The 19,261-nt window shown below is 43.8% G+C and overlaps 1 protein-coding gene across 1 annotated transcript in view; it reads left to right on the forward strand.

Annotated features, from left to right (window-relative positions):
* The window catches only part of exoc4 (exocyst complex component 4), a 394,720-nt gene extending 391,986 nt beyond the window's left edge, over nt 1–2,734 (forward strand). The window contains 1 exon segment of the mRNA XM_068005175.1: nt 2–2,734. Coding sequence (XP_067861276.1) covers nt 2–220 — 219 coding nt within the window. The 3' untranslated portion in view covers nt 221–2,734.
* The last annotated feature ends 16,527 nt before the right edge of the window (nt 2,735–19,261 follow it).

The following is a 19,261-nucleotide window of genomic DNA, read 5'->3' on the forward strand; positions in this document are numbered from 1 at the left end:
CTGCAGCGGCTCAAAGAGATCATCTGTGAACAGGCTGCTATCAAACAAGCCACCAAGGACAAGAAGATCACCACAGTCTAAAGACCCAGCCAAAAATGGGGACTTAGTAAAGAGCAACTCCATCCTATTTAGAATTGCAGATAGGCTCAAAGGCAATTTACCATTGTATTTAGTGTGTGTTCAACTGTTCAAGTCCATTAGTGGTGAAACGTGTACATAGATTATGACGGTTAAGGTGGCACTATTGTACCTTGTTGCCTTCAGAGTAGTACCAGGGCAAGTTCTTTGTTGGACAGAGTTTTCTTCTTGTGGGTCTGCTTTCCGTTTTGCTGCCCGATTAAAACTCAAACTCAAAATTAAGACAAATCAGATGGAAATGACACACTCCACCCCCATTTTTTCCTCCTTTGGGATCTGGCGGGGCTACCTCGTGCTAATATTCCTGTGCTTCCTCCTTCAACTCGGAAGGTTGGACCACCACAATGATCAGCTGACTTCTAGCAGCGCCATTTGTTTCTTATGACTGTGGCCATTTTGCCCAACCACACACAGTCCCGTTATGCAGTACAGTCCTCCTTTATTAACAACTGGCAAACCCACACGCCCAAAGATGCCAACTTAAAATCAGTCAGGAGATTTTTGACACAGTGCCCTCTAAGTTGGCAACAGTGTCCAGTTGACATTTTGGTAAGAGATCATAAAAAGGACAACCTGCCAATAAAATAAAAGCCTACGTTGCTGCAGTGTTGATATTCTGCTACGTGTGCCGTTAGTACATTGAATAAGTAAATTATATTATCCTATTAATTTTTTTCAAAATGGCATGGGAAATGTCAATGCTGCAAAATTTGCACTAATTGAATCCAATATTGGACATCTGAAGATTAGTCACGAGAGTCCAAATGGGCTTGTAGTTTGTGCTAAATTTGGAGATTAAGCTCACTCAGAGATTAAGGGCAGAATGTGAAAAATGAAAACGTGACACAGTGGTGCAATAGAGGACTCTTAACTTAGGTTGGGGCTAAGCTTTATTGCTGCGCAACGTAGAGGGAGCGTTACTCTACATCTAATCCCTGCCATACCTGACTTGGGATCACTTGATGCTGATTCTGGGTGCCCAAGGTGGGGAATGTTTCATTCTCCGGCATTGCCCTGCCTCGCCTTCAAAAACTCCCCATTCTAAGGAAAGAAAACTCAGGCGGGGCTCAGTTGTGATGCTCCCTCCAGTTGAATAGCCTGCCGACAGTCACTGAGCTTCACAGTTGTGAAATAGCCACTTGGTATCAGAGGGCGGCTGCTTATCTGTGGAACCGTAAGTTCAGGAGCGGTTGGGGGGGGGAAGAGAATGGATCGAAAAACTTTTTTTAAAAATTGATAAACTCGACAGAACAGGTTTGTCTTGGATTATTAAATATCAGCTGATCTGTGAATTACAGCGGACATCTTACTTGAGTGAATAGAGATATGGACATGCACAGACCTGGTGCTTAATTGTATAAGAACAGGGAGTTTCATGTAAATGACTGGGTTACACGATTAGGCAAATTCCATTCAAATGAATGGGTGAAAATAAGGTTAGAGTCCCTACTGAGCTGTACTGAGATTAGATTATATGTGCTTGGCCCCGATTAATAAAGGACATTTACACAAAACTTGGGACTATTTGAACTCTTAGATATATTTCTCATTTGATTGCGTTTTATTATTGTGTCATCTGGGAGATTGATGATTATGAGGTGGGTTTGAAAGGTGAGGGATTTGTGCTAAAATGTGCAAATGAAAAGCAGACACCTTATTTGATGGAGGGCCTCCAGCCAATGAAGAGTTTTGCATAAGAAACAGATGCAGATGAGTGGGTCCCATACACGAAGGAAATCATCACAAAGTTTAAGGCTTGTCTTGTGTTGAGATGATTTTCAAGCCTTATCCTGCTGTTTACAGCACGCACAATGTAAATCACTTGACCAACCTTTTACAGTGGCAGTGGCGACCTGCTTTTTAATATAGTTCTGCCTTTGGAACTATCTCCTTGGATCCATTCGGCCCGCAGGAGACCAGCTGCAGACTTCAAATGCAATGGTGGGACAGTGAGTGGGAGAAGGAGGGTTTCCCCCCCCCCCACCCCTCTCTCGGTGTGTCACTTACAAAACCTGAACTGCGCCAAGCCACACGGTAACAGGGCCTTTAGATCAGACATATCACATGGGATAAACTGAAGTATTTATAAAAGGATCAGAATAAGTTGGAGAGTTTTGTAGGAGCTTTACAAAAATCATTTTTTTTATCTCTGGTATGTATAGGCCAATTAAAGGGGCATGCCCTCCAAAAATGGTGCTGATCCCCTTTTTAACTTGTACATGCCACAACAAATCTGAATGCAAGTGAAAAATAATGCAACACAAATATCCCATACACCCCAACTTATTATGAATTTTGCCAATAGAAGCAGCAGACTCTGACAGTGCAAGTGGGGCTAACTCCAAATTCGGGATGGTCATTCAGCAAAAATAACACTTGCTCAGAATTATTGCAACTTTTGTTTATTGTTATTTAAATTTGCAAAAAGCAACACGTGGTTTGAGATTACAGTCCCAATTTCCTCGTTTAAAGGCTTTGACTGCATAATCTGTATGAGATTTACTAATGCACTGCATGAACCAATGACTACCCTTGTCCTTTAATGTGTGCGCAATGTACTCTGTAATAAAGCTGCAAAAAAGGTTGCTGGTCAGAATTCTTGCGCTTGTCTTTTTTCCCCCGTTTCTGTAGGAGGGAAAGCCTTCTACACTGAAGCACCAACGCATGGCATCACACAGGTTGAGTCACAGGTTCGATTGCCGGCTTCGCTGACTTCCCGAGCCCAGTTGCAGCACTGCAGGAAAACACCAGGCCTTCCAGCCGGTGCCGCCTCACCTCACCAGGGAGGGAAATTAGGATGAAGAGCCTCTGTTGGGCTGCACTCAAATCCCTCCTGGCCGCATTTGAAAGTACTACGCCTAAGCTGCCCACTTTGCCTTCTCGGTTGCAGGGAATAACCCCAATGAGGAGGGTGGGAGGGTATACAGAGAAAAGATTTGGGGTATAAAGAGAATGACAGTCACTCAACAAAAAGAGGAGGCAGGATAAATAAAAAGTCATTGGATTCCTGCTTGAAGTCTCCTCGTTTGGGCCTTTTGACTCTTTGATACCTGCCTTACACCAGCACCCCAAAACCCTATCCTTTCACTCATTCCCTCATCAGGATTTTGTCCAGATCTCTCGGAAAAGAATCATAGAAGATTATTCACCGCACATTTGGCTGTAGCACATTCCATTAATATGCAGCTCTTTAATGAAGGGATGCAGAGGGTTGTCACATCTTGCTTGTGCTTATTAAAACTTATAATGATGACTGCTGGGCCTTTGCTCCTGGTTCTGCCTCATTCATTCCCTTAATAATTTTAAACACTTTCTTCCCCACCTCCTCATTCCCTTTTCTCATCTATAATTTGAGTCTGCAGAGCCTCCCATTGCAGATCAATTATCTGACCGCCAAGATCATTTAAGAGTAAAAGTGATCAGAACTGAAGAGCTGCTCCATCGTTCCCAAGTGGAGTCGGCGGCCACGCTGAACTTCAGCTGTTACCCTAAGAGTGACTCTATTTGTTGAGGTCAAACATTAAATACAATGCAAACTTTTCTCTGTCCCAATTTTCTCACCATGGTCAGATTCACAGAGACCATCCCCCCCACCCTCCAGGACCTAACCCAAGTTACCGATCTTCACGTGTGAGCCTAGACAATGAGTATCATCCGGCTAGTCGACCATAGGGGCATGACAGCTGAGCCCCACCGTGTCCATCACTTGGTAGCAATCATGAGCAAGAAGGCTGGCTGATTTCCCCCCCCGCCCAATTTTCTTTGTTGATGCTGAGGCCAGCTGCACACAGGCTAAAAATTAAACTAGGCAACTTCTGGTCTGTGCAGCTCAATCCAACACTGTGGGTGCATTTACTCACTAAGCCAGCAGAAGGCAGCATAGCTTTCTTAAAGGGGACACTATTAATCTGAATTGCCAATTAAAGAAAGAAGTTGCACTGATAAAGTGCCCTTCACAACATCCTAATGTGTTTCACAGCCAATGAAGTACTTTTTGAACTGGAGTCACTTACTTATGGTAGGGAAACAAACAATTTGCGTACAGCAAGATCCCAAAAACAGCATTGAGACAAATGACCAGATAATCTGTTTCAATAATTTTGGTTGAGGGATAAATGTTGGCTGGAACACTCTCCTGCCATTCTTCAATGCCCTCCAGCCTAGATAATGTGCTCAAGACTCTGCAGTGGGGCTGAGGGGTGATCTAATAGAGGTCTTTAAAATTATGAAGGAGTTTGATAGGGTAGACGTAGAGAAGATGTTTCCACTTGTGGGGGAGACCAAAACTAGGGGCCATCAATATAAGATAGTCACTAATGAATCCAATAAGGAATTCAGGAGAAACTTCCTTACCCAGAGAGTGGTGAAAATGTGGAACTTGCTATCACAAGGAGTAGTTGAGGTGAATAGCATAGATGCATTTAAGGGGAGGCTAGATAAATACATGAGGAAGAAAGGAATAGAAGGATATGCTGATAGGGTGAGATGAAGTAGGGTGGGAGGAGGCTCGTGTGGAGCATAAACACCAGTATGGACCAGTTGGGCCGAATGGCCTGTTTCTGTGCTGTAAATTCTATGTAAGGCTAACACTACTAAATCTTCAAAAGATTTAGTAGTGTTAGCCTTACATAGAATTTACAGCACAGAAACAGGCCATTCGGCCCAACTGGTCCATACTGTCGGCCAGATGAACTTGCTGGGCCTAGATGAAACAATCCTGCTCCTCCAAGCCCACAAGCAGTGCAATGAAGGCACTCACCTCATGGACCCGTTGGAGTTCACCTGACATGAATGGGAAGTGATGGGAAACCCGAACAGGTAAGGTTAAATTCATTTTATTATTCCAATATTAAGTACCTCAAGTATCTCAGTGAGATATATTGCACTTTTAAGTATCGGCCAGCTGGATTTAAGTGGGGGCAGGACTTTCTGGTGTCTGCTCTCCACACGCAGACAAACCTGCCTGGGTTAAACCCAGAAGCAGGTGTGTTGGAGCCGGGATGCCGAGTATTTTTACTCCCCACCTGCCCCCAACCCACCCGTTCTTGGGGGTTAAAATTTGCCCCCTGGTATCTGCATTCACTATCGAGCACAACTTGTTACCACATGTGAAATAATGAACCCCTCAGGGCCAAGCTGGAATGTGGGTGGAGGTGTACTTTACTCTGGTGCATGTAAAAGTGCACTAGGACCATCTAGTGGGAATCAGACGGTAATGCGCAATTTGTTTTCACGATTCATGTTGATGGATGCACAAAGACTGCCCTCCCACAGCCGTACTGAGCTGTAGCATATGACAAATGAACCTTATAATTTATCACGTGAGGTGCTGAAAACTCAATGTGCAGGTATAATGCTTGAGCGACAATGTCTGAAAATGTAACCGCAATTAGCATTTGCAATGGCACCGATGAATAATGTAAGTCCAAAGGTAAAGGCAATTCAACACTCTCAGGCTGATTTTTATGTTTGTTATGCTCCATTTGCACCAAAGGCCCTTGCACTGGGTCACCATATTTTTTTGCTCATCAAGGTGAGGGATGTTAGTGGTGGTCAATAGAATGCATTTCAGGGACTGAGTGGCAGAGCCAAGCACCCCAGGTCAGGTACAGCACAGTCAGCTCCCTGTACCCGGCACCTGATATGCCTCGGCCCCAGCCGCACAGGAACATGCCCTACAGCACCAACATGACATCTTTACAGCGTCCCGCACCTGCCGTCCTGATTAACTGTTTATGTTGGATGGCCCTTTGAAAACGCCCCAATGACATAATCATTAGACTACCGGATGCGCTACAGTGCGTACTGTACTGTGGTGGTTATGTTACTGGACTAGTAATCCAGAGGCCTGGACTAATAATGCAGAGAATGAGAGTTCAAATCCCACCATGGCAGTTTGAGAAAAGTCTGGAAATAAAAAAGCAGATATCAGTAAAAATGACCACGAGGCCGTCAGATTGTCATAAAAAACCCAATTGGTCTTTAGGAAAGGAAATCTGTTGTCCTTACCCGGTCTGGGTCTATATGTGACTCCAGTCCCACACCAACGTGGTTGAGTCTTAACTGTTCTCAGCAGTGGCCCAGCAAACTGATACTCAGTTGTATCAAACTTCAGTGAAACTAGGGATGGGCAATAAATGCTGGCCTTGCCAGTAATACCCGCATCCCAAGAATGAATAATAATATTTATTGTTGATCCACATCAACCAAGATGGTAGGCTTTGTAGGCACCTTCCTGGTAACAACCGTGGAATATTGTCTTCCCACAGTCCGAGTCAGCAAAGGGCCAAGAAATCTGATTTTAACGATGTTGGTTGAAGGATAAATATAGGCCAGAAATCCCCTACTCTTCTTTGAAATAATGCTGTGGGATCTTTTACATCCACCTGAGAGGGCAGATGGGGCATAGGTTTGGCATCTCATCAGAAAGAAGGCACCTCTGACAGGGCAGCACTCCCTCAGTACTGCACTGGGGAGGAGTGCCAGCCTAGATTTTTGTGGTTAAGTGTCTGGAGTAGGATTTGAACCCACAACTTTCTGACTCAGAGGTGAGAGTGTGACCCAAGGGCTGACACCTTAACAAACCTAACACAGAAGAATGGGGGGGTTCTCTTGATGTCCTGCCAACATTCCTCCCTCACTCGACAGCATCAAAAGACAGATTAACTGGTCATTCATTTCATTTGCCTTTTGTGGGCCCCTACAGTGGGCAAACTAGTTGCCATGTTGCCTACATAACAAGTGACAGCACTTCAGAAAGTAATTCATCGTTAGTAAAACACTTTGGAACATGCAACAATTTCTTGATTTTTGAACATTAATTCTTTCACTTTGGGATGTCCTGTGGGCGTGAACGATAATTCTGCGGGATTCTCCCGATCGTTTACACCGATTCTGTCGACCTTCCACCGAAGTTACAGTGGACAATCGAGAGAACCCCAGCAGAAACTCACCCCCCCGGATAAGTTCTTCCTTTAGTTAACTGCTAGTTATCTCATCTGCTCCAGGGAATAGATTGGACCGAGTTGGTGCTTTGAATACTGATACTGTTATTTTGTGCCAAATGAATGTGCTAATTAACTTTCACTAATGTAAGAAACAGCTGATTGATTTGTGCCTGGTGCCAATGATAGCTCTGGGGTATGGATCAGTTTCTATTTAAATGCCTCGAAATTGGTGCATAGCTTTCCACGTTTCAGATCAATTTCCAGAACAGTAGGTGAACTCACTTAAAAGGAAGCCAATTAACAGTGTGGTCCCAATCTTTAGACAATGACCAGGGATCTTAAGCTGCATTTGTGATTCCTGAACATACTAAAATGGTATGTTTTGTTCCTTTACTTGTTCCCCTTTTTTGCCTTGCACCATCATCACTTAATCACTTTTGTCCTCCACCCTATCACAGACCTTCCCTTTTGTTCTTTTCTCTCCCCACCCTTTTCTCCCCTGACTCTGCACTTGTTTATAAACTGTTAAATCTCTAATTTCTTCCAGTTCTGATGAAAGGTCATCATCCTGAAACGTTAACTTTGTTTCCCTCTCCGCAGATACTGCCTGACCTGCCGAGTGTTTCCAGCATTTTCTGTTTTTATTTTATACTAAAATAGTTTGTTACCTGGTCTTCATTTTGTCCCTCTTTCGGTCTCTCCGTCTCTATTTTTCTTTGTGTTGATTTCCATTTGTTTCCCAGGAACCTTAATGGTCTTCCCATTTTAACAGTCTGAATTCCTGCCTGAATTGACAAATGTCTCTTCTTTGCTTTGTGGGTCCTAGGGGATTGGCCATTTTTAACGTTCCTCCCTCTCCTGGCAGTATTCAAAATCGAATTGTGGCGTCACTCAGCACTCCTGCATGATTTACCTTGTCTTCTCTCCTAGTCTTGTTTAACCCCTCCAGGATATTGTCATGTGACCATTTCTTGCGTATGAACCTAGACAGTGAGTCCTGGCCAATATTTATCCCTCAACCAACATCACTAAAACAGATTATCTGGCCATCAACACATTGTTGTTTGTGGGACCTTGCTGTGCACAAATTGGCTGCCGCGTTTCCTACATTACAACAGTGACTACACTTCAAAAAGTACTTCATTGGCTGTAAAGAGCTTTGGAACGTCCTGAGGTTGTGAAAGGCGCTATAGCAATGCAAGTTCTTTCATTCTTTCTTTATCAGCAGGCTATCTGATCTCCACACATCTATTTCTCTCTTTCTTTATCTCTCTCTCTCTCTCCCTCTCTCTCAGGGAATCATAGTTAATGATCGAGAATAGAAACCTGACGCTGAGATGAATTGTTATCCCCCTCACTAAGACCACCTAACTCAACACAGACTAGGATTGACCCCGGGTCTTGGTCCTGCCGCGCGTTAAGGCTGAACCATCGCGGGAAGGACTGTGCGTACTCCAGGTTCCCGAACGCCTCTCGAATGCTGTTGTCTGTGAGTTCTTTTTTAAACACATATGCTGATAATGTACTGAAGAAGTCCAAGCCCTGGTCATTTGGGAGCAAGCACATGACTGGAATGGCAGCACCGTGTGTTTGTGAAATAGATACATGGCACTGGTACTACTGGCAGGTTAGTGATGGGATTCCCAATTGCGATCATTATAATTGGCAATCCAGCTGTATCTAGAGCCAAACAACAATTTATCCAGTAGCTGTTCAGCATTACGAAACACACAGTGGATTGAGATAACATTTCCTCTTGGCTCTGTTCCATAGAACAGGATACATGCTATATTTTCAGATCGACCATAGCATTGCTCGCACTACGGCGGGGGATTCTCTGCTTTCTCAGCCATAATGCCATGCACAATGTATTACTTAAAATCATAGAACCTTCCAGCACAGGAGGCCATTCGGCCCATCGTGCCTGCGCCGGCTCTTTGAAAGAGCTATCCAATTAGTCCCCTGCTCTCTCCCCATAGCCCTGCAATTTTCTACGCTTCAAATATTTATCCAATTCCCTTTTGAAAGTTACTATTGAATCTGCTTCCACCGCCCTTTCAGGCAGTGCGTTCCAGATCACAACAACTCAGTGTTAAAAAAAAAATTCTCCTCATCTCACCTCTGGTTCTTTTGCCAATTATCTCAAATCTGTGTCCTCTGGTTACTGACCCTTCTGCCAGTGGAAATAATTTCTCCTTATTTACTCTATCAAAACGCTTTGCTGATAAATTGAGGTCCCTTCAAGGCCAGAGTGTCTGGTTGCTGAATATTGGAGGCTGGTGGCAAACTGGCTGTTTTTGAAGGAGGCCAGAAAAACTAAGAGGAAATGACTATCTTTCTATCTCATTCTTAAAAATTATTTTGCATCTATAATTCAGGCGTGACATGTGAGGTATGACGGACAGAAACTTTTATACATCAACACGTGGGTCTCCTGTGGTGTTGCTCAGGGTAAGTCAGATGACTTGTGTTTTATAAGGACCAGGTAATGGAGATTGTATTAATCTGCTGCTAAGGTGAAACCATGTGACGGGCGGTGGAAGCATCTTCAATAATAACTTTCAAAAGGGAACTGAATAAATACTTGAAGGGGTAAAATGTGCAGGGCTATGGGGAAAGAGCAGGGGAGTGGGACTAATTGGATGGGTCTTTCAAAGAGCTAGCACAGCATGATGGGCCAAATGGCCCCCTTCTGTGCTGTATCATTCTATGATTCCATAAAGTCTAATTTCTGATAAGTAACTTCTGGGTGGGGGTCGGCGTTTAATTGCAATCACAACTCTTCAGTCCACTTTTTCTCAAGCTTGACTTAGAAGGTCATTCGGAGGTTACAGGCATACTGGCACTGTGTTAAATGACTGCCGTTATCTTGATAAGTGTCTTAATTAGTTCACTGAGAGTTTATAGCGATTCTGGCTCCTATTTTGAAAAAAGAATGCAATTATTTATGAGGTTTTGACTCAGATATTTGAGTGCAATGGATAGAAATGTACATTAGACATGTCGTTTTAAAATATTAAGAATATAAAGATAGATAAAACTATCTAGAGATAAGAGAACAGTTGGTCAAACACCTTCTGGAATATTCTGCGCAGTTCTGATCACCCAATTACTGCTTTTGAAAAAGGTACAGAGGAACCAAGATTAGGAAATTTAAAATATGAAGAAAGGTTAAGGAAGTCAGGCTTGGAAAGGAGAAGACTTTGGGATGTTTCTATCTGAGGTTTTCCAGATTATGACGGGGATTTACAAAGTTGATGGAGACAAATTGTTCACCACGGGGGGCGCAAGTTGAGAGTAAGCAAGGAAGTCAGATGGAATTTCTTTTACAAAGAAAGAACAAACTTGCATTTATATAGCGTCTTTCACCACCTCAGGACGTCCCAAAGCGCTTTACAGCCAATGAAGTACTTTTGAGATGTAGTCACTGTTGTAATGTAGGGAAAAGCGGCAGCCAATTTGCGCAAAGCAAGCTCCCACAAACAGCAATGTGATAGTGACCGGATAATCTGTTTTAGTGATGTTGAGGGTAATAGATTTACAGCATTAATTACCAAAGAGAGGAGACCCTGTATGGGTAGCTGGTGGTGAGTTCAGTCAAAAAAGGTACTTTCTTGTTCAGCCTTTTAATGTTCCTAAAAAAAAATCCTTGTTCTCTTCCCGACGCGAAGTAACTCGTCCACGACAATGAACTTGATCATTTTTCGATTTTTATTGGTGCTGTTGTGACAGTAACAGTTGTTGTTGAATGGGGCCCTGTCCTATTCTGCATCTTCTTTCACTCATTTATCATTGTTGTTGCAAACTGTTGGCGACCTCCACGCTCTTTCAGTGGATACGGAGAGGCTGATTGGGGTCACAGATTCCTCAACGGCTGCTATCAATTGTTCCCACCATCAGCGGCAGCTGGAACAATTCAAGTGTGATAAGACTAGACAGTGTCTTGAGTAGAGTTCTTCTCTTATTTGTGGCATTTCATCAAGCAGCCCGGTTGAGATCTAAGAAACTCACCCAACTGAGGCAAGGCACTCGAAGTGACAGGTCGTCCCCAGACTCCAATTCACAGCCTTCTGGTTGATCGTCAAGTACTCAACTGAATCAGCTAGCACACCACCCTAACATGCCGCATTTACTTACATTACTAGTTGGATGAGCAGCTCCGTCCCAGCAACCTGACAGCAGGGATTACTGCGATACAGCTCTGCGGGAAAACGATCAGGTAGACAGCTCGGCACCTACACTAAGCCATAGGAGGGTGCAGGGTCGGAAGGAAATCATTCCGCAGCCCACCTGGTCTTAAACGAGGCACCAGTCGGCAGAATTAGTGTAGTTCATGGGTACCATTGGTCACTTCCATCAGTTTTGTGAGAAGCCACGGATTAATTAGTTTTGAAAAAAAGGCTCACCACTTGACTTCCATGGAAATAAAAATGGGGAGAGATGTGAATGGGGCTGCCGACTCGCTATCACCCGTTCCACCTCATCGCACAAAGTCAAGATCTACCCCCACTGTATGCAGTTCTGGGCATCGTGACTTCAGAAGGATGTTGATGCATTGGGGAGGGTTCGCAAAAGAGCAACAAGGATAATCACAGGATTAAGACTGCCCGTTATTGAGGAGAGATACACAGAGATGAACTCATGGTTATGAAGGATATGTTGATAGGGTTAGATGAAGTAGGGAGGGAGGAGGCTCGTATGGAGCATAAACACCGGCATGGACCAGTTGGGCCAAATGGCCTGTTTCTGTGCTGTACACTCTATGCCATTCTACGAACTTGCTTTCACTGGAGAAAATAAAATTTGTTTGTGTGTGTGTGGTGGTGAGGGTTTGAAGGAAACATGATGGAGGCTTTTCAAACACTGAGAAGCATAAATGATGCGGACTCGGGCAGTGAATGCAGACGCAGAGGGCACAGGTTCATAACCAACGAGCTCCAAGTCAGACTAAAGATTGGAAGAAGTTTTTTGTTGCCTCCCAATTTTCTCTTCTTGTGTCCTGTAGACTTGGGCTGTGCATCCACACACACTGCCAGTTAGAGTTCAGCCCTACTACATATGTCTCAAAGCCACTGTTTTACTGGATGAGAAAACGTGAAAAATTAAAGGAATGCCCAGGAAGGGTCAAGTTGTCCAATTTTGACTAACAAAGTACAAGGGGAACAGATAGGGTGGCTGTCGTTGGCTCCCCTGGTATCAACTTTACTTGAGTTATCTGTCAGTGGGGCTGATACACTAATTTCAGCAGCTGTCAATGTTAACATCTGGACTCAGCTCACTTGGAAAAAGGGGAACGCTGTCCTAATTTATTCTATATAATGAACAGAAACAAGAGGATTACTGAAGGAAGGTCTAAGATTAACTTGTACGTGAATATAACCAGCCCTGGTCACACTGATTGGAATTTAGTGATTCCGTCTGCTTGTAATAGGTAGCAATTTGCAGGAGGTACTTACTGGGTGTGAGGGAGTGTCGTGCCCTCTAGTTTGGGTGGTCTTTATAGATGACCTTTTTCTCCCCGCTAGCATCCAATCTTTCTCCATCACAACCATTTTTGTCACACTATTTTATCAATATGACTTTGGTTCTCTTAATTTTCCACTTTTGTTCCTCCTAAGCTCCAAATATGTGATTCTGCATGTTCATCCTCCTCCCTGCATCACTGTATCCTACTCTAAGTCATTCTAGGACATTAAATCTGTGGTATGCCTTCCACCCCTCCAGTCTTCTCTTCCTTCTGTAATCTATAGGCTTTTGCCCATGTAACATCAGCACGTAACATCAGCAGTCACTGCACTTCAAGGTAAAATATATCTCAGGAGATGTAATAAGGTGTGAGTTGAATACAAGTCTTTCTTTTTTAAATCCCAAACTTGCAGTTGTTTAATTGTTGCTTCCCGATTTATGTTGTCCAAGGATACATCAAAGAAGTAGTAATTAGATGACAGCATGCTTGCAATTTAAAGAAGGGCCAGGTGTCGTGCACGAGGGGCCAGGTGTCGTGCACGAGGGGCCAGGTGTCGTGCACGAGGGGCCTGGTGTCGTGCACGAGGGGCCTGGTGTCGTGCACGAGGGGCCTGGTGTCGTGCACGAGGGGCCTGGTGTCGTGCACGAGGGGCCTGATGATGTGTACGAGGACCCTGGTGTCGCGCACGAGGGGCCTGGTGTCGCGCACGAGGGGCCTGGTGTCGCGCACGAGGGGCCTGGTGTCGCGCACGAGGGGCCTGGTGTCGTGCGGGAGGGGTCTGGTTTCATGCAGGAGGAGTCTGGTGCCGTGCACGAGGGGCCTGGTGTTCTGCCCGAGGGGTTTGATGTCATGCACGAGGGGCCTGGTGTCATAAACGAGGGGCTTGTCTCTTCACCTTGGTTTGTCAAACAAAATGTAAGTTTTACCAGAAGAACAAGAAACACAATCAGCGTCAATTAGCTAAGCATCAATAACCAGCTATTTATCAGTAATCAAAAGGCAGAAGGAAAGAATGTTGTCAAAAAAAGGTTACAACAGTAGCTACACTTCAAAAAAGGACTTCATTGGCTGTAAAGTGCTTTGGGACGTCCTGAGGTCGTGAAAGGCGCTATATAAATGCAAGTTATTTCTATATGATAAATGCACATCAACAATTTAAGGTCATCAATCAACATTTAATTCAGGTATCAGTGTAGGAGAGGGAGTGTGATGTGAATTCTACCTAACATCCACATGTTGAACTCTAAAAATAAAGATCTGATTGAAAGGGTTTGTGAAAGGTGATGAGGAGGCTGTCAGTTTACTGCTCACACCTCAGCCCTGAGTGAATCTGAGACACTCTACAAATCACGGTCCAAATACCAGCAATAAATGTCCAGATATCCATCAATCTTCCAGCTGAATTATTTTGGGTGATTGGAGGAGATCCTCATGTTATAGTACCTTAATTGCTTTCAATCAATATTGACAAAGTAAATACGGCAGTACTGATGAGAAGCCCTGGGATGTGATTTATATCACACAAGTGGGCTTATTAGCTCATAAGTGATACAATCACTATAGAATCATGGAAGTTAACAGCGCAGTAGTCTACATAGAATTACATTGAGTCTACAGCACTGAAACAGGCCATTCGGCCCAACTGGTCCATGCTGGTGTTTATGCTCCACACGAGCCTCCTCCCACCCTACTTCATCTAACCCTATCAACATATCCTTCTATTCCTTTCTCTCTCTCATGTACTTATATAACTTCCCCTCAAATACATCTATGATATTCGCCTCAACTACTCCTTGTGGTAGCAAGTTCCACATTCTCACCACTCTCTGGGTAAAGAAGTTTCTCCTGAATTCCTTATTGGATTTATTAGTGACAATTGTTGACTCTAGTTAGAGTCGGTGCTGCAAGTGGAATACTGATTGTACTACACTGCTCCTCAGCATGAGTTCTGGTTTACTATGCGTTAGGTAAAATTAAAATTACAGAGCCACCTCCTGTAATTGCTCAGCTTTACACTCTGGTCACAGACAGGCCACACGTGCAACGATTTGTCTGCGCTGAGTTTGCTGATCTCAGCCAGCGAGGTGGTGGGGGCCACTACAGGCTAGACAGGAAAAATCAACCAGACCTCCTTATCAGGAAAGGCTGAACAGAGTGGGGCTCTTTTCTCCAGAAAAGAGAAGGCTGAGGGGTGACCTGTTAGAGGTCTTTAAGATAATAATGGGGTTTGATAGGGTAGACGTAGAGAAAATGTTTCCACTCGTCAGGGAGTCCGAAACTAGAGGTCACAAATATAAAACAGTCGCTAATAAATCCAATAGGGAATTCAGGAGAAACTTCTTTACCCAGAGAGTGGTGAGAATGTGGAACTCGCTACAACGAGGAGTAGTTGAGGTGAATAGCATAGATGCATTTAAGAGGAAGATAGATAAGCACATGAGGGAGAAAGGAATAGAAGGATATCTTGATGGATTAGATGAAGTAGGGAGGGAGGAGGCTCATGTGGAGCATAAAAGCCGGCATAGACCAGTTGGGCCGAATGGCCTGTTTCTGTGCTGTAGTTTCAATGTAACTCGATCTCCTGCTCCTGAGCACCGCCCGCTAACTCTGCTCAAAAGTGTGCGTTGCGTCTGGATGTCAAATGAAGGCAGAGTCGGGGTTGACTGATAGCGATCGACTGAGCTCACACAAGAAAAATTGTGCAGGTCTGACACCCAAGGAGTCCGACCCCAGCATGAGTCAGCACCTTCATGAGAGGAACAGAGAAAGCAAAACGGCCTTATGATACTTATCAGAAAATGTGTTACATTCTACACCCCATATGCAATTTTTTTAAATATACATTTATTTGTTTTGATAGTTCTTAGCAAAATTCAAAGGCTATTACTTCTTCCTTGGTTCAGCTAATCTCACAGGAGACATCACTCCTTAATATTTTCTGCAGTCTCTCACAAACCTAGCAAAAAGCATTTGTAAAAATAGAATCTGAATGGAGTTTCAGTTTTTGGCAAAGATAATGCTGTTCGCTTGTGTCTCTGTCATTTTCTGTGCCTGCCTGTAACTGTTTCTTTCTCAGTGCCTTTCAGTCTTTCACAATTATCAGTTGCCTCTTTTTCTCAGTGTGTCTTTGTGAGTTTGTGTCTACCCTGTCTGTGCCTCTACATATCTGACTTTCTCTCCCTGTCAGTGTGACTCTGTCTATCTCTCTGTTCTCTATGTATCCCTCCAAGAATCTCAGTATCCAATATACCTCTTTTAGAGCCTGGTTGAGCAGGGATCTGGGAAACAAGTGTGCGAAAAGTAAAGAATGCGGTCAAAGTGTTGTCCCCTCCTGCCAGACCACTGAGATGGACACCCATGGAAAACTGATTTTTAACGAGGCTGTAAACTGTGAAACTGTTTCAACCAGTCTGAAACCACGGGAAGTGAGAGAAGTAAGATCAGCAGAGGAGAAAGAGATACAAACAGAGAGAACGAACAGGAAGAGAATGCAAAGGCAGATTAAACATTAAGGCCCTCCTTAAAACTCACTTCTTTGGCCAAGCTTTTGGTCACAACTCCCAATATCTCCTTCTTTGGCGTGGTGTTGATTTTTGTCTGATTATGGTCCTGTGAAAGTGCCTTGGGATGTTTTTCCTCACTAAAGACACCATATAAATCTAGACTGACACTTCAGTGCATTACTGAGGGAGTGCTGCACTGTCGGAAGTGCCGTTATTCAGATGAGACGTTAAATCAAAGCTCCATCTGCCCTCTCAGGTGGACATAAAAGATCCCATGGTGCTATTTCAAAGAACAGCAGGGGAATTCCCCCGATGTTCTGGCCAATATTTATCCCTCAACCAACATCACTAAAAGCAGATTATCTGATCATTATCTCATTGCTGTGCGCAAATTGGCTACTGTATTTTCTACATTACAACAGTGACTACACTTCAAAAGCACTTTGGGACGTCCTGAGGTCATGACAGTCTCTATATAAATGCAGGTCTTTCCTTCTATAAATGCAAGTTGTTGTTGTTGCAGACAAGGCGCTTAACCATGGGGCATCTCAGCCGAGCCTGATCTTGTCCTCAACCCAAATCTGCACTTTCCAACAAGAGTTCCTGGTTAGCCCTATGGAGCAGGAACCCAGGTTAACTACCCTTCACTGGTAGGTCAGATACACTAAGGTCAATTGTAGTGCCAACCTATCAATCTCACTCTTTATGATATATTAGGGTTGCCAACTCTGGTTGAATGTATTCCTGGAGGTTTCATCACATGACCTCCTGCTTCCAACTGCCCTACCCCTAACACTCCCGCCATTGGTCACCCAACACGTCCATCCTCATGGCGCCCCGCCATCCCATGCCAATCGGAAAGTGAAAAGACTCATTACGCAACTGGATGATTCTTAACTGTTAGTCAAACAGCCTTCTTTCCCATCTCCAATATTTTTATAACTAATAAACAGAAGCATTCAAAGAAAATGAAAAAACACACAATTTTTTTAATGCCCAATGATTTTTCTCCCTGGTGTTGTTCGCAGCAGTGTCCTGGAAAAAAAACAAGAAACATAGAAAATAGGAGGAGTAGGCCATTCGGCCCTTCGAACCAGCTCCGCCATTCAATATGATCATGGCTGATCCTCTATCTCAATACCATGTTCCCGCTCTCTCCCTTTACCCCTTTATGTCTTTTGTGTCTAGAAATCTATCTATCTGTAAGGGACCTACATTTGTCTTCACTAATCTTTTTCTTTTTACATACTTGTAGAAGCTTTTACAGTTCACTTTTATGTTCCTTGCAAGTTTACTCTCTTACTCTATTTTTCCCCTCTTAATCAATCTCTTGGTTCTTTTTTGCTGAATTCTAAACTGCTCTCAATCCTCGGGCTTGCTACTTTTTCTGGCAACTTTATATGACTCCTCTTTGGATCTAATACTATCCTTAATTTCTTTTGTTAGCCATGGTTGGGGCGCTTTTCCTTTTGTGTTTTTGTGCCAGAAAGGAATGTATAACTGTTGCAATTCATGCATTCGATCCTTAAATGTTAGTCATTGCCTATCCACCGTCATGCCTTTTAATGATGCTTCCCAATCGATCATAGCCAGCTCACTCCGCATACCTTCATAGTTTCCTTTGTTTAAATTTAGGACCCTAGTTTCGGATTGGACTACTTCACTTTCCATCTTAACAATTCTATCATGTTATGGTCACTCTTCCCTAAAGGACCCCGCACAACAAGATTATTAATTAACCCCTTCTCATTGTACAATACCCAATGTAGGATAGCCTGTTCCCTCGTTGGCTCCTCAACATACGAGTCTAAATAACTATGTCGTACACACTCCAGGAGTTCATTCTCCACAGCATTATTGCTAATTTGCTTTGGCCAGTCTATATGTAGATTAAAGTGACCCATGATTACTGTAGTACCCTTGTTACATGCATCTCTAATTTTCTGTTTCATGCCGTCCCCTACATTACCACTACTGTTTGGAGGCCTATAGACAACTCGCATCAGTGTTTTCTACCCCTTGGTGCTTCTTAACTCCACCCAGATTGATTCTACATCTTGATTTTCTGAGCCAATATCCTTTCTCACTACCTCTCTGATTTCATCCTTTACTAACAACGCCACCCCACCTCCTTTTCCTTCCTAAATATCGAATACCCTTGGATATTCAGCTCCCAGCTTTGGTCACCCTGCAGCCATGTCTCCGTAATCGCAATTATATCGTATCCGTTTACATATATTCGCGCTGTTAATTCGTCTACCTTATTACGAATGCTTTGTGCATTCAGATACAGTGCCTTTAGATTTGTCTTTTTAACATTTTTAGACATCTTAACATTTTTTTGTATTATGGTCCAATTTGTCTTATTACCATTTTTTCTTACCCAGATCCTCATTGTTAGTGCACTTTTTTGTTTGTACGCTCTGTCCCTTCCAGACACAATCTGATTATCCTTACCCCAATCACTTTCCTGCACTGCTTCCTTGTCTTTTCCTCTTTAGCATTCTAGATTTCTCTCCACCAGGACCCTCTCTCCCCCCACCTTATTTAGTTTAAAGCCCTATCTGCCTCCTTAGTTATTCGATTCACTAGAACTCTGGTCCCAGCTTGGTTCAGGTGTAGTCCGTCCCAACGGAACAGCTCTCTCTTTCCCCAGTACTGGTGCCAGTGCCCCACGAATCGAAACCCACTTATCAAACACCAATCCTTGAGCCACGCATTCATCTCCCGGGTCCCACTGACCCTTTACCAATTTGTTCGTGGCTCAGGTAATAATCCAGAGATTATTACCTGAGGTTATTACCTTTGTGGTTCTGCTTTTTAAGATGAATCTTCAATTCCTGGCGACTCCAGGCCAATCCTGGAGGGTTGGCAACCTTATGATTATATATATATATATATGATCCTCCAACCCAACATTTTTCTGTTCTTGTCAACTCTGCACAAATGAATTATTAGCTTCTTCACCCTACCCTTTCTTTACCTGCACAAAAACAATTTTTGTACTCCAACAACTAACTTTCAACCAGTGATCCCTCCATCTTGACTCTTGCCGAAGGATGCTTCTCGATTCAATTTGTCATCCGAATACGCATGCGCAGAAGCGATGCATTGCGGGAGTTGCAGTTCCAGGCGGGCGCGGGAGACTACAACTCCCATGGGGCGGCGCGGCGCGGCGCCCCGTTTGTCTCCTAGCAACCGCCTTG

The sequence above is a fragment of the Heptranchias perlo genome, chromosome 24, assembly GCF_035084215.1.
Source record: "Heptranchias perlo isolate sHepPer1 chromosome 24, sHepPer1.hap1, whole genome shotgun sequence".
Lineage (NCBI taxonomy): Eukaryota > Metazoa > Chordata > Chondrichthyes > Hexanchiformes > Hexanchidae > Heptranchias > Heptranchias perlo.